This window comes from Centruroides vittatus, unplaced genomic scaffold (assembly GCF_030686945.1).
Source record: "Centruroides vittatus isolate TY-2023 unplaced genomic scaffold, ASM3068694v2 contig_134, whole genome shotgun sequence".
NCBI classification, from domain to species: domain Eukaryota; kingdom Metazoa; phylum Arthropoda; class Arachnida; order Scorpiones; family Buthidae; genus Centruroides; species Centruroides vittatus.
The window spans coordinates 987,109-1,002,306 of NW_027120852.1; the positions used below are offsets into that span (position 1 = coordinate 987,109).

The following is a 15,198-nucleotide window of genomic DNA, read 5'->3' on the forward strand; positions in this document are numbered from 1 at the left end:
TAATTCCGATTGGGGAGGTGGAGTAAAAAAATTGCTTAGCCATTATGGTTCTTATTCTCGGTGATATAATGGTGATTTCTGTTGTTCGGATTTTATGATGCGCGTTTCCGATTTATTACTTGGTAATGGCTAGTCAAGCAAAGCTTAGTAAGAATTGTTAAATACAGCCTTTTCTGTCCTATAGAATTTCGGATTCGAAACAGAGCAGTCTTCTGCACTGAAGCCGGGCCCCTCCGGATTACGGGTCCTAGACATTTGCCTACTTTGCCTATTCGATAATCCGGCCCTGGGTCGGGTGGTGAGGGACGGAGGCCGACGTATCCGGTCGAACCGAAAAATTCCTGGGGATTTTTCGACCCGTCCTGTTCGAACCCGGGTCCCCAGAGCGATAGGCTGCCATCTTGACCGCTCGGCCATCCTTATGTAGATCCGCTCCTGGGTCTACCTCTGTTGGGATCCGGGAAACCTCAGAAACTTTTGGCGGGGTAATACGTCGGGTCCCGTTCCTCAGTAATTCTTAACAAACGTAATATAACACAATATATTCATTCTAATGGCTACAGTGTCGCTTGCCGAAATTGACGTATCGCGATTAGTTTGACTTCCGTTGCTTCGCTTTCTGACGAAGCAGCAAAGAATATTACCTCCCCGGCCGTCCCATCGCGATCAACTTGCTAAATGAGGCCTTCTCGGTGTTCTTAGATAGTGAAGAGTAGTAATAAAAAGAAAACAAAAAGCATAAGGCGGTGGACTCCGTACAACCGAAAACATAAAAGTTAAGGATTATACTTTTAAAACCGATCGTAAACTTTTCACATGTATATTAATATTATAAAGTATCGATTACTTTGATATTACGGAATTTCAGATGGCGCTGCGACGTTGTAAAATGGAGATGTGGTAGTATGGCGGAAGCGATATGACTTCTCTACCTCAACTCACTTCTTTCGTCTTTGCCGAAAAATTGGGAAGAGGATCGTACGCGACAGTCTACAAAGCGTACAGGAAGGTTGGTTCTAATAATTATAAGTGGAAATAACCAAGTTTACGCTTAAAACACGTTTAACGTTGTTGTTAAAGGGATCCAAAAGAGAGGTCGTGGCCATAAAATGCGTGGAAAAATCTTCGCTGAACAAGACTGCGGTGGATAATTTAATTACGGAAATTTCTATTTTGAAGAAAGTGAAAAATGAATACATCGTCGAACTCAAAGATTTCGAGGTATGTTCGATTCGATCGATAATGCTGCCGTCTTTTATGAATAAATCACGCGTAAAGATCGTCACCCGATCGTTCCGGTGCTCTTGAAAATCGGCACCCGCGACACCAAACTGTAGCCAAGTTCGATTAGCGGAATTTTAAGTTTAAATTTCGTTTCGAGCTTTGGAAGTTGTATAGAATGCACCATATGGAATTTTGGGACTTTGAGTATACATCTTAACCGAGGGACCGAGACGAGTTTGATGATACCCTACTTTTGGACCGGAGACGAAAAATAAAGTTGTCATATTTACGATTTCTTGCCTCTTTCGCAATGCATTCTATGCCATTTTAGAGTTTTCCACTAGAGTAGTAAGAGAGTTTTCCACTAGGTGTGAAAACTCTACTTGTAGTTCTGTGTACGTTTCCTTTTCTTTTTTCTGTTCGAGAACTGTCGTGAATTGATAACTTGTGACATTAAACGCCGGGCGGCCTGCTGGCGGCTCCCCTCCGGGAGGAGTCCGTCGGGACAACGCCACCTAGTGGAAAACTCTAAAATGGCATAAGATGCATTGCGAAAGAGGCAAGAAATCGTAAATATGATAACTTTCTTATTTTTCGTCTCCGGTCCAAAAGTAGGGTATCGTCAAACTTGTCTCGGTCCCCTCGGTTAAGATGTATACTCAAAGTCCCAAAATTCCGTAGGATGCATTCTATACGGCGACTCGAGCTTTTGATAATGTATTACGATTGCATCGGTTATGCCACTGCGGGGGGGTGCAGGTTGCACTCCTTGCGGTCGTGTGTCGGGGGCCGACGATGCTTGTCTACAATGCTAAAACACTATGCTAATTTACTTTCCAAATCTTCTAATGTGTTCCGATCGGAGCCGACGTTATTATCGAATAACAATAAAAATACAAACGTAACGTATTTTACAAATGTAATACAATTACAAAAAATAAACAGACATAATACACTCATGTTTGTGAAAATTGCAACACCATGAAGGAATTGCCAGAAATTAATGAAATTTATTTCACATATTACTGATAGTGGTACAAATAAACGATCAAATTTACAAGACAAAAAAACAAAAAGATTGTCGGAAATCAGTACTTTGTGTGTCCGCCATGCTGAGCGACGAGAGCTTGTACATGTCGTGACATTGAATCATAGAGGTTCTGAATGTAATCCTGGGGAATGGCATTCCAAATGGCTTCAACTTGACGCCAAAGTTCAGTCTTATTGTGTGCCCCACCAGCTGTACGAGCGAGTCGCCAACCAATGAAATCCCAGATATGCTTGATGGGTGACATATCCGGGGAATAAGCAGGCCATGAAAGAAGCAAAACCTGTTGTGCACTGAAGAAGGCTTGTGCAGTCTGAGAAACATGTGCACGGGCATTATCCTGCTGAAATACAGCACCCGGAATGCGTCAAAGAAGGGGGAGGACCTCTGGCTCCACAATTTCTCGTATGTAGCGATCACTGTTGAGGTTGCCCGCAATGTGTACTAGATGGGATCGACAATTATACCCAATAGCTCCCCACACCATGATGCCAGGAGTTTGTGCGGTATGACGCTGGATAACATACTGTGGGAGCAGACGTTTCCCTCTGTAATGTCTGACGCGTGCTCTTCCATCATTGTACTGCAGATTATAGTGAGATTCGTCGGAAAAACAACTTGTTGCCACTGGGCATGCCACGCACTGTGTTGCTGAGCCCATTGAAGTCGAAGGCGTCTGTGAATCAGCGAGAGGGGAATCCTGCATAGAGGAACCCTTGCACGCAGTTCATGCTGCAGCAGACGGCGACGAATTGTGGAGCTAGACAACAAAACACCTGTGGCCATGCTCCAATGTTGTGCTAACACATGAGAGGATGCAGTACGGTCCATCACAGCCACGCGGATGAGGTGTCTGTTGTCTTTTGCCGTTGTGCTATTGCTTGCCCCACTGCCAGGTTTTCACCTTATTTGGTTCTCCACTGTCCATTTCTTTCAAACACGCATCACTATTGTGGCATTACACTGCGTGCAGGCTGCAATTTCTCAATACGGAAATTCACCCTCTTGCATACCGATGATGTGGCTCGTACGAACTCCATTATTTGTTGGTATGGCTTCCTCCACTTTTGACGAGGCATATAGACCACCAATGAAATGTTTACCACAGACAGAGGAAGATAAACGGATTTCAATGCATCTTTACAGTCCTTTATATACCTGGAACAAGCGGCTGATAAGGAGCCATTTCTCGTTCCACGCATGTGCAATCACTTTGTAATTCTAATCATTTGCATGTCTTACCTCACTTTACATTTCCTGTAAGTTTGGTTCAATTTGCACAATTCCTTCATGGTGTTGCAATTTTCACAAACATGAGTGTAAGTACTGGGTGAGTGTGTCGGGTAAAAGCATAATTTTATTAGTTGTGTGTGTTTTTTTCCGCTAGATTCAGTAATGTATAAAAATGACGATTTGTGAGTGACGTTGCAATTTACGAAAAACTTTGCTGAGGATTCCGCCTGGGTCGGTACGAAAAGAAATCCACGGGAGTGATACCGCCGGTTGCCGTGCCGACCGGCAAGTGACGTTGAACCTAGTAATCTTGCTGAGTCGGATACGATTATATTTGCATATTTCGATTCCACGAAATGCAGATGCCCCAACCGATCCCCGTACGCGTGCACTCTCGAACCGCATCCTTGAAACTTTGTTAGACAACAAATGACGTTTTTTCCGATTCCTTATTTATTATTTTTATATATATTATTGTAACGAGTAAAATTTTGTTTCTAATTTCATATTGTAAGTTGATTTAAGCAAGCAGTTGCGTCGATGAATCTAGACCGACGGTCCCCAAACTTATTATGCCCGCAGATCCCTTCTCGTAGCAAAAACTTTACCGTGAACCCCAAGTGAAATAACTCTAGGCAACTACGTAATAGCAAAATTACGAATTTAATTTTGATGTCTTGAATGGTAAATGGTGGTGTAAAAATAAAATATAAATAAAACATTTTGATATTTAAAGTAATATTTATTGAAATTACTAGCTAAAGCTTTCTTGTTTTTGAGAAACAGGTATAATGTAGTGAAAACAAAAGAAATATATAATTTATTTCTAATTGGATTATAAATTACATTACAAAAATTTAAAATTAATTTTTTTTTTTTATTTTATCTATTGAATTTTCATACTAAAACATATTTTTGATCAAAATAAAATGAATTATTTATATAGTTTTAGTCATTAAATAGTTTTTATAATTATGAAAAACAACCAATAATTATCACTGTTTTGGAAAGAAAAATTCGATAAACGTGTAAAATTCCACAAACAAACAAAATAAATTTTAAAATGTCATAATGTATGCGATAAATGAAGCACGGAGCCCATTTTCAAAATGGGCAAACTTTAGCTAGTATTTTCACCGTGCAATGCTCGTCTTACTTGCATTTTATGTACTTATCTATCCACAAGTTTCTGGAATGTGTTTTTGAATTCCACCACACCGGGGTGTATGACTTGGCAGCCATTATGATACTGCTAGTCGTTAGTTTAGGTCTGCAAATTTTGGTTTTTCGTTGGCGACATCTCTTATAAGACCACTTTGGGTAGATACTGTGCAGTGGTTGGCTGCCATAATAGCCAGAGAGTTCTTTATAAGCGGTTTAAAGTTGAATGCGATACACACGAAAACATTATGCGCCGAGATTGTCCGCGTATTTGAACATACCGGTTAGATTAATTTCGACGGAATGAAAATTTTAAGAAGAGAATGGGTAACCGGCTATGCGTGTACAATACATCCAGCTAGATAAATAACTTTGCTATTATTAGACACACAAGTCCATACAAAATGATTACATGTAGATAGGGTTCGTGATTTATCTTAAGGACACAAATGTTTTGTGACAATTTATCAATTAAAATTTCATCTACTTTCCCACTTGAAAAATAATTATGAGTCAAGACTCCTAAAATTAAGCATTTCTTGGTAATCATAGGCTTTACTTTTAATAAGATATTTAAATATAGCTGGATATTCCAAAGATGGCCATTATCTGATGTTATTATTTTACGATTTTATACTACTAATTGGTGAAAATGACTGTCCATCTGAAAATAAATTAGCAAATACAAGTTTGCAGAAGAAACTATACAAAAATCCAAAAACTTTGCATTAGACTTAATTCTATGGTATTCTGTGAATATTTGGAGTACTTTATGAATTAAACGGGGATATAAATATGTCCTGATAGATAATAACAGCGGATTATTAGTAAAATTATAGAAGCCAATTTTCCAATTATTTTCTAGAGAGATAAAAATTAAAAAATAGGATTTATGTTTTCTTAATTTTACTTTAAATTTTTATCAGTTTTAAGATATTTCCCCACCATGCAAGTAGCATGCTTTTTTTTCTTTATGTTAGAAAAGATCTAAACTTGTGTAAAAACTCAAAAATACTCTCTTTATAATTTAAAATATAATACTCTTATCAATTACTAACAAAGTGGTCCTTATGAACAAATTTCTATTAGTTATTTAAAAATCAATTACCGTATTTTACGGATTATAAGACGCGCTTTTTTCTTTGAAAAATTGCCTCCAAAATTCAGGTGCGTCTTATAGTCCATAGCATCTTATAGGTATTTTTTTTTTAAATTGCTTAAAAATTAAGGTGCATCTTATAGTCCGTAAAATATGGTATATTCTCAATTGTATAGTTTTGCAGTTCTGTAGTTCTTGCAGTATCTTAGGGCAGCATGACGGTGTACTACAGTACGGGAAGATACATGAACCTTCTCTGGAAACTTGTGGACACTTATATTTTACTCGGGATGTAAAAATGATTGCCAATTTATTTATTATTATTTAGTTTTAACTTTCTTAATAATGAAAACGGGTGACAATCATTTTACTTTTTATTAAACCTTTCGTGGACCCCTGACGTCCATGCATCTCAAATTAATTTTAATTTGCCAAGGACTTCCAGGGGTTTGTAGGAATCACTTTGAGAAACATCGATCTAGATCGGTGTTCCACGACCTTTTTTTACTTGTGGCACACCCACGACTCGACATAATTCGAGATGGTACACCAAAATGTCAATCCCCTTAAAAACATATGATATGATACTATTAATAGAATTACGTAATGCCACTAACCTATTATTATTAGTAGTAGTATTAGTATTAAACAGACATCAACACCTGTGAGCAAATTTATTTTACATTTAATTTCTTAGAATACATAAAAATGCATAGTTGTAATAAAGTATAAACAAACATCATCTCATTTCATCAGTGATGTGGCAGAAAATAAAATACAAGCATAATAAACATGGCAATTGTGATAAAAATACATAAATGAAACTGTAAAAGAATATGCAACCGGTGTGCTGTCACAAGGCAAAAACACCTTTTGCCTTGTGACAGCACACCGGTTGCAGAACACTGATCTAGACAGATAAACTGTAGATTATTGTAAACTATAAATGCATGACGAAAGTAGACACTATGTACAGTGTCGTCTTTAGAACGTGAGGGGTCCTGGGCCAGAAGAATGTTGGGGGTCCCCCATGAAGAAACAGAATCAATACTAGATTACAGACTTAGGGGTTGCTGGTGTAGCTAGCATGGGTGAGACCAGTTACGGATATCATGCTATCACCCTTTTAACATATCCCGGAAAATTTGTTGACCTTTTTTTTTTTTTTCTTCTTTCTTTTAGCCAGTGAGATTTTTCACCCTGTACTCAACACTTCACACTACGTGTTGGAGGAGTAATTTCAATCGTATTATTAATGGTTTCTTCATTTCAAGTAACCTATTTGTTTTCTTTGTAACTTTATTACTTTCGGATTCGGGGCCCCTACGACCTCGGGGCCCGGCTCCCCTAAAGACGGCACTGACTATGTATGGTATCTCCACACATTACCAAAAAGTAAAGCTGGCTGCTACAAAAGATCAGAATCAAAATAGGAATTGGAACTGGAAACATAAGCGACAAAAGATACTAAAAGTGTAATGTTGGGAGCATAAATGCTATTGATTGCTGGTGTAATAATTGGTTGGGTAACCAACTTCTAAGTTTATTGCTGCACCATTATTAATAGATATAAATCTTCCATTTTAAGGTGAGCTACTACAAGAGTGAAGATAAAAATTCAGTCACTGGAAATGTGGATGAAATGGAATTCACAAAAATGTATGCAGACGGTAATTTTTACTGCCAAAATGTGGATGCATATATATAAATGTTACCCTAGATAATCAGAATGAGTTACTGAAATTTTTTTGATTAATTTAAAATAAGGTTTTGCTGAGAGATTTGGAACATTTTAATACATTTACAGATTTAGGAAAAGAAAAGTATAAAAATTACCCTGTAAAATTCTATGAGTTATTGAAAATCTTCCAAATTTTTAAAGACTTAGTTTTGCATTTGACCTGATAATGTTGAAAATTGGTTAGTGTCAAATAATTGGAACATAAATTGTGGGACAAAGTTTTATCAGTGTGCGAGAATTATGAGAATTTCTTGTATTTAGAATGTGAATGTAAGATTAGCATTTCGTACAAAAAATTCTTCTAGTAATGTGATGTAATTGCATTTAAATACGATTTGAGCTTCAAAATTACATTATATGTGATCAAATTTGGAGTGTTGTAACTCAACTATAAAAAATAGAGTCTGGATAATGTAGGCAAATTATATATCAATAGATATTGATTTGTTCCTGCTTTCCTAATATTGCAATGGCTAGCTTAATTTAGAATCATTGAAAGAATTACCATATATTAAGTATTGGGACAGACACATTTGCGAATCTGTTTAGGGAGAGAATTTATATACTTTTATGTTGAGAATTGCTGATATTTCTGTATATAAACTTTTATATGAAATACATGCAGTATTAACTTAAATGTGATACTAAACTGTGCAATTAATTGTCAGTCTTTCTGATTTACGTAATACAGTATTTATGGACTAAATTAACTTTGAGTATTAAGACCTGTGAATTTATTATTGTAAATTCTTAATTGATTGTCATATAGAATAATGAAGAATTTATTTTATAAATTAAAAGACAAATACTTGACAAAATATTAAAATATTGTAATTTCAAATGTTTTGTGCATACTTTGTCGTCAAATTATTTCACGGCCTTTGAAATATATTGAGGGATGACTAACCAGATATAGTAATAACAGATAATCAGTATTATTTTAGATAAGCCATTTAGCGCTGTTTAATTTAATATTATTTTTGTAAATAGGTCAAGGATTTCTGTCAGAAAATTTTGGGTACGTTCGTTAAGTCAAACGAGTTACACGAGAATGACGTCATCGTTATTCTTGTTTCGTTAGACTTTTCGAACGATTCGTTATAACTAAATGGCTGTTTTTAAAATCGAAGATATGAATGTTGCTAGTGCAGCCTTATCCAAAATATTTTTCTTAGGTTGCTTTGGACGAACAGTTATTTCAATCATTTCACTTTTTAATTCACAATTTAAACACTCGAGTAGATCTAGAAACATCGATATCGTCGGGCACCATTTTCTCAACAAAGTAAACTAACTCTTTCCTTCGTGAGCTTCGTTAGAGTTTCGTTCGATACGTCATCACCGCGGAGCATGCGCACCGAGCATGACTACTACTTTTCGAACGATTCGTTACTAACGCATTTAACTCGTTCGACTTAACGAACGTACCCTTTATTTCTGTTTTTAAGAAATGCAGTTGCTATAAAATAGACAAAATAAATTGCTTTTGTGGATTTTTCTTGTTTTAAAACTTGCAAATGAATTTTTAAAAATATAAGTTTCTAATTGGGAAAAACAATTTAATTGATACGTCGAATTTGTTACGATTACATTAAATTAGATTGGCGAAAACATAAATCAAAATTTAATATGTTTTTAATCTCTGATCTTCATGACTTTACCATAAATAGAGAATAAATAAAAAAATTTTGGACTAATAATGAGTGATTATCTTTAATAATTTGGAATAAAAATTGTGCTGATAAGAAGCTTTGTTAACTCAAAGTATTGATCTATACATTAAACAATAAGTCAATAATATGGCAATAAATTATTATTGTGATCTAAATGCTCACGATAATGATTTATTGCCATATTAGATTAATTATTTTGAATTATGTTTACGGAATAGTTTTCCGCAACGTGCTCGGCTTGTGCTAAAAAAATTTTAATTTAGAAAAATTACGCAATCGGAGTGACTGTTGACAAATGTGTGTTGTTTCGTTAATTTTTTAAAACAAATCTACTTACTTAGATTTGAATAAAGTCCAGTTTAGGTAGTTTCCTAATTTTTAAAATGAAAATTTAAATTTCAATTTTGATTAAATTATTAATTAGATTTAAATTATAGATATTTCTTAAACATAATTCTTTTAGGAAGATTGTGAATTTTAAACATTAAGAATTAAAATGTATTATTTATTTCAGTGGGACGATAAATATATCTACTTAATTATGGAATACTGCAGCGGTGGCGACCTGTCGCATTTTATTCGTCAAAGGAGAAGACTACCTGAAGTTATAGTCTGTAGATTTTTGCAACAATTAGGTTGGTTTTTCTCTTGTTTTAATGTTAAAGCTAATAGTAATTTGTTAGAATATTTTTTAAGCCTTAATTCAGTTTCAACTTAATATTTCATTTTAAATTCAAGTAATAATGACATAATTTTAAAAAATTAATATTAAAAGCTTAAATATGTAAAACTCCACAATTTTATATCAAATTAAATTATAAAAATACTTTAATGGAGGAATAAAAATATATACAAACTGAACTGTATACAAAGCATTTTTATACTAAACACACATCTTAGGATCAAATCTTACAGATTGATTTTTGAAAAACTAAATGTTAATTGTACATCATCATATATGTACAGTCCTGTCCAAAATGTTGTTCAGATTTTTGGGACATAGGTTTTTCTGCAGTATGACTTCTGCAGAAAATAGCAGTCATTGTTGTGTTGAATGTATTAAGTGTGTCAAGCACTAAACTCTTTGAATGATTGCCAGTCTCTTTTCCGTGGCAATAGATCAAAATTCTCATTGGAGAGATTAAAATTAATTGTCAAAATGTGTTTTTGGCAAAATTAAACAACTTCTATGTTGTACTAATATATTGTCTTTTGACTACTGTTATTACTAATCTTTGTTGCTGTGATTTTCTTGATTATAATTAATATTACACTCTCAATTATACCTGAGTTTATTTATTAAAAGTCTTCTAATGAAGCAGGAATCTTCTATTTAAAAACAAATAAGTTTTCTTAGTTAAAATTACTCATGTAATCCATGTTAAAACCACTTGGCTAAAGAAGAATGCATTTTGAATGTTGCTCCAAAGTTTTTATAACATTCATCTTCAGTTTCCTGGTGTAGTAAAATTTTAACATAAATAATTAAAACACTCACTTTAAAATTACAAATATCTATATTGTTGACAGATTAATCTTTATAATCAGTATCTTTTTTTTTTCCTTCACCTGAGAAGGACTTATTCATCTATTACTAATTATTAAATTTTCTTGCCGGATGGTGTTGACCTCTACACTCTCATTTAAATTCATGTTTTTCTTGGTATTCAGTATTTGTATGTTTTCTTTAATCTTATGTTTGAACGTGTTATCTTCCTATTTTAATGTTTTCTTTATCAATATAAATATTAAAACATGAAGATAGCATGTGTAAATGTAAGCTTAAAGAACACATACAAATACTGAATACCAAGAAAAACATGAATTTAAATGAGGGTGTACAGTCATTAAATGAGAGATCGACACCATCTGGTGAGAATATTTAATAATTAGTAATAGATAGCTAAGTCCTTCTCAAGTGAATGGAAAAAAAGATACTGATTATAAAGATTAATCTGTCAATGATACAGACATTTGTGATTTTAAAGTGAGTGTTTTAATTATTTATGTTAAACTTTTATTACACCGGGAAACTGAAGATGAATGTTCTAAGAACTTTGGAGAAACATTCAAAATGCATTCCTCTTAAACTGGATGGTTTTAACGTGGATTACATGGATAATTTTAACTAAGAAAACTTGTTTGTTTTTAAATAGAAGATTCCTGCTTCATTAAAAGACTTAATAAATAAACTCGGGTATAATTGAGAGTGTATTATTAATTTATGTTGCTATTCTGTGATATATTTGGGAAATATTTACCAGAAATATTAAGTGAGAATGTATAGCATCACTTCTAGAACCATATAGAATGGCCAAAATAGCATGTTATCATTTTTACTTTCCCAGATCTGTTAAAAGATATAGCAGAGGAAGAAAGTATGGCAATCAGTCAAAAAATGACACAGATTTTTACATTTTTGGACTCAGAACACCTTGAAATACTAAGAAATGCAAAAAGTTTGGGGTTTTTTTTCTATATGTATGGATGTTTTGTGTGGGGGGCATGATTTTGTCCACTCTCTTTGAAGCTTAATAACTCCTGTGCTTTTTGTCAAAAATAACTGAAATTTTGTAGGGAAGTTTGTTTATTAGGGAGATGGATGCTATCGAATTTTGGTGATTAAATGTCAAGGGGGTGGGGAGATAAAGGAAGTCGTGTGTATCTTCAGTAGGGTTGGACTTAATGGCTGTTTTAATTGTTATTAGCATTTATAATAAAACCCTACCCTCAAAATTAGCTTTTTGCCATTTTATAATAGTTAAAAATATAAAATGTTTTTTAATAAAATATGATAACAAATGGTGGCACCAAATGTTGCTAGGAAAGTTAAGCAACTCGTTGCTGGATTTTTTATTGAAGTCAACACATTACTTCCATTAATTTGAGTGCAATACATTTTTTTAATAAACAATCAGTTACAATGTTCTAAAAATAGCAATCGACGTGCAATGTAAAAAGAATCAGTTACTTCATTTTATGTATAACAGAATAAACTGGTTATGGTAAATAAGGTTATAATGTTTTCTTGTAATGTAAATAGTGAGTTTGTGCATTAGTATTTTCCAATCTACAGTGCTTTGTAATAACCTCACAAACAGTTATGTGGGAAACGCCGGGAGGTAGGACGGAAGTCGGACCTCCTTGTTCTCGGCGAATAGGTCGGCAAGACCCGCCCCACTGTCAAGGATGGCTAATTTTGCGCGATATCCCGACTTGTCGGGATCGGTCAGTTACTTGTCAGGTCGAGTGGAGGAGTGTGTGTGGGGTCGTCGATAAAGAAAGGCAATATCCGCATAACAGGACAACACAGATAATGGTTTATTGGAACATAGGAACTACTACAGAAACGCTACGCATCCCGTCCCTAATCGCGGGAGAGAGAGAGCTCACAATTGTTAGGGGATTCATACCTCTCGGTGATCGATTTCGGTCGAGAAGTGGAGTCGGACTCGGGCGTTTTCCTGGCGGTTGTGGCAGGTGGGCGGCAGGATAGGCTTGGCGGCTGAGGCTTCGGCGTCTCGACTTGGCTTTCGAGTCGGATACGATGTCGCCGGGCAGGTCGTCTACTTCGGACGTCAGCTCCCCGTTCTTAGAGATCTCCCCCCTATTTATACTCTAAGTCCCTTCCGCCACGATCACCAATCGCGATCGAGGATGATGACTTGAGTTCCGTGACTCAGGTCGGATCCTGAGAAGGAGGGAAGTGAGTTTGACGGCGGAAGATTGTACATCCTTCGAACCTGATTGTTACTCCCGAGAGGGCTTCGAAATAATTAAAATTTAACATTGGACAGGCCTAATACGGGTTTCACAGTTATAATGCTAATGAGTATAAGCAAAGTCTCCCGTTAGAAGCTTACATCATAAAATGACATTGTAGCAGTAGCCACAATAGCCAATTGAGTAGTCCTTTGCTTATAATGAGGCCAATGAGATGTAGCGAAAGATTTACTTTTTCTAACATGGTGAGCAAGATGATGACAGTTTCATTTTTCTGATACTGAACGGCTTAAAGTGATTCATGAATTACTTAATAATGTTTTCAAAGATGTTGCAAAGAATGAAAATTAACTATGGCAGAACATTTATTTCATATTATTTAATTAATTGGTAAATAAGCTGATAAATATTTGTAATTTTAGATTTGAACTTTGCAGTTTTCAAGTGTTAAAAGAGCATAAGATAGATGAAGAAATTTAAGAAATATGACTTTCTCGAGACTACGGAGGTCTAGAATGACCCAATACCAAATGTGGTACAAAAGTCATAATCTTGTGACTGTGTGGACAGATTATGAATGATTGGTGATTTATATCCTAAATGATTTTCCAATTTTTCCAAATAAAAGATTTCCAAGATTTGGATAGCATTCGTATTTGATTATTACAGTATTTCTTATTTGTTAGTCAACAACTTCATTTCATTTCATCACTTACTTCCTGTTATGGATGTTGTACATTGATAGCCTCATTTTCAAAATGGAACATCACAAGTGTAACAAATTTTCATGAAAACACCAACTAGGATGTTTAATGTTACCCTTGTTATAAACTTGTAATCCAATGTGCAAACTTTCTAATAATACTCTGATTTAACATAATCCTATTGATGGTAAAAAACATCAAATATTAACATAAACATTATTTTATTGCCTAGATGTCAATAGCATTCTATCTAATGACATTCTTTCAACATACAGTGTGCTATTGTTTGGACAATGCCAATGGGTTTGAAAATTTGTTTTAATGAATAGTTACATTGATGATTAAGTGCCAACATTGTTAGCATATTCCGTATATCAGTTTTTGTTGCACTGTTATTTTCCTATGCTTTTACACAGTAGAGATTGTACAAAAATATTTAAATTTGATGATAGAATTGTAACCAGTTTCATAATTATTATGTATATTTAAACCAATTACAAACAAGAAATGTAAAATCTGGTAGAGGAAAATCACTCTTCATAAATACAGATGTCCCTCGTACAACACGGCATTCCTGTAACACGGTTTGCTCTTACACGGTTCGAGAATTGGGAATGTGTTCCCCACACAACACAGTTTTTCTCTAATATGGTTTGAAAATTAGAGACATATTCATACAAAACATCACAATTTTAAATGCAAACACTATCATTTGATATTTAATTAGATATTAGTTATATTAATTTACTATTTCCAAAACAGAAATGACTGAATGTGAAGTTCAATATGATGATGTGTTTTCGGTAGCAGATTGGTCTATAAGCAGTGTTGTCAGCAGTTATTTGCTAAAATAAACTTTTATGGTCATTCAAAAAAATCATTGTAATTATTGTAATAAATATATAAAAAATAATTATTCTTTTTCAGTACATCATTTTTATTATTTGAAATGTATTGAGAAAGAATTTATATTAATTTACTAAAAATTACTAGAAATTATTGATGTACGTAATAATCAGAATTTATTTCAATATATAAATTTTTCATGCCTGATTAAAAAAAATAATTTTTTACCAATAAATTTTTATTTTATTTTAATGACAAGAGTCCTTGAATTATCAATGTACTACATAATTTAGAAACAAATAATAAAAGTCGTTTTTATTTGAAAAGTATGTCTATTGAATAATGACACGTGCTAATTTATTTATTTTATTGGAATAAATATTTTAAGAATAACTTTGTATAATTGCTAGCTACTGCGTTAAAAGTTCTTCGTTCTAATAACATAACTCACATGGACCTGAAACCTCAAAATATTCTCTTGTCCAATAGTCAAGACCCAGTATTGAAATTGGCAGGTTGGTAATATTAATTACTATTAGATTATTTATAAGTGGTTTACATATTATAATGCATTATTTTATTACATATAAAGATTTTGGGTTTGCTCAGTACCTAAATCCTGAAGATAGAGCTACGTCTCTGCGTGGTTCTCCTTTATATATGGCTCCAGAAATTTTGTTGAAACATCACTACGATGCAAGAGTAGATCTCTGGTCTGTTGGTATAATACTTTATGGTAAGCCCTA

General features: G+C 34.1%; 1 protein-coding gene across 3 annotated transcripts in view; it reads left to right on the forward strand.

Moving 5' to 3' along the window:
• Positions 1 to 895: 895 nt before the first annotated feature.
• Positions 896 to 15,198, forward strand: part of Aduk (Another Drosophila Unc-51-like kinase) — a 34,574-nt gene continuing 20,271 nt past the window's right edge. For all 3 annotated transcript variants that reach the window (XR_010883104.1, XR_010883103.1, XM_067289149.1), the window contains exons 1-5: positions 896 to 1,009; positions 1,081 to 1,221; positions 9,694 to 9,814; positions 14,863 to 14,967; positions 15,045 to 15,188. Coding sequence is in view for 1 of the 3 variants with exons in the window: in XM_067289149.1 (XP_067145250.1) it covers positions 920 to 1,009; positions 1,081 to 1,221; positions 9,694 to 9,814; positions 14,863 to 14,967; positions 15,045 to 15,188 (601 nt within the window). In the remaining 2 variants the exon portion in view is untranslated. The remainder of the gene's footprint in view (positions 1,010 to 1,080; positions 1,222 to 9,693; positions 9,815 to 14,862; positions 14,968 to 15,044; positions 15,189 to 15,198) is intronic.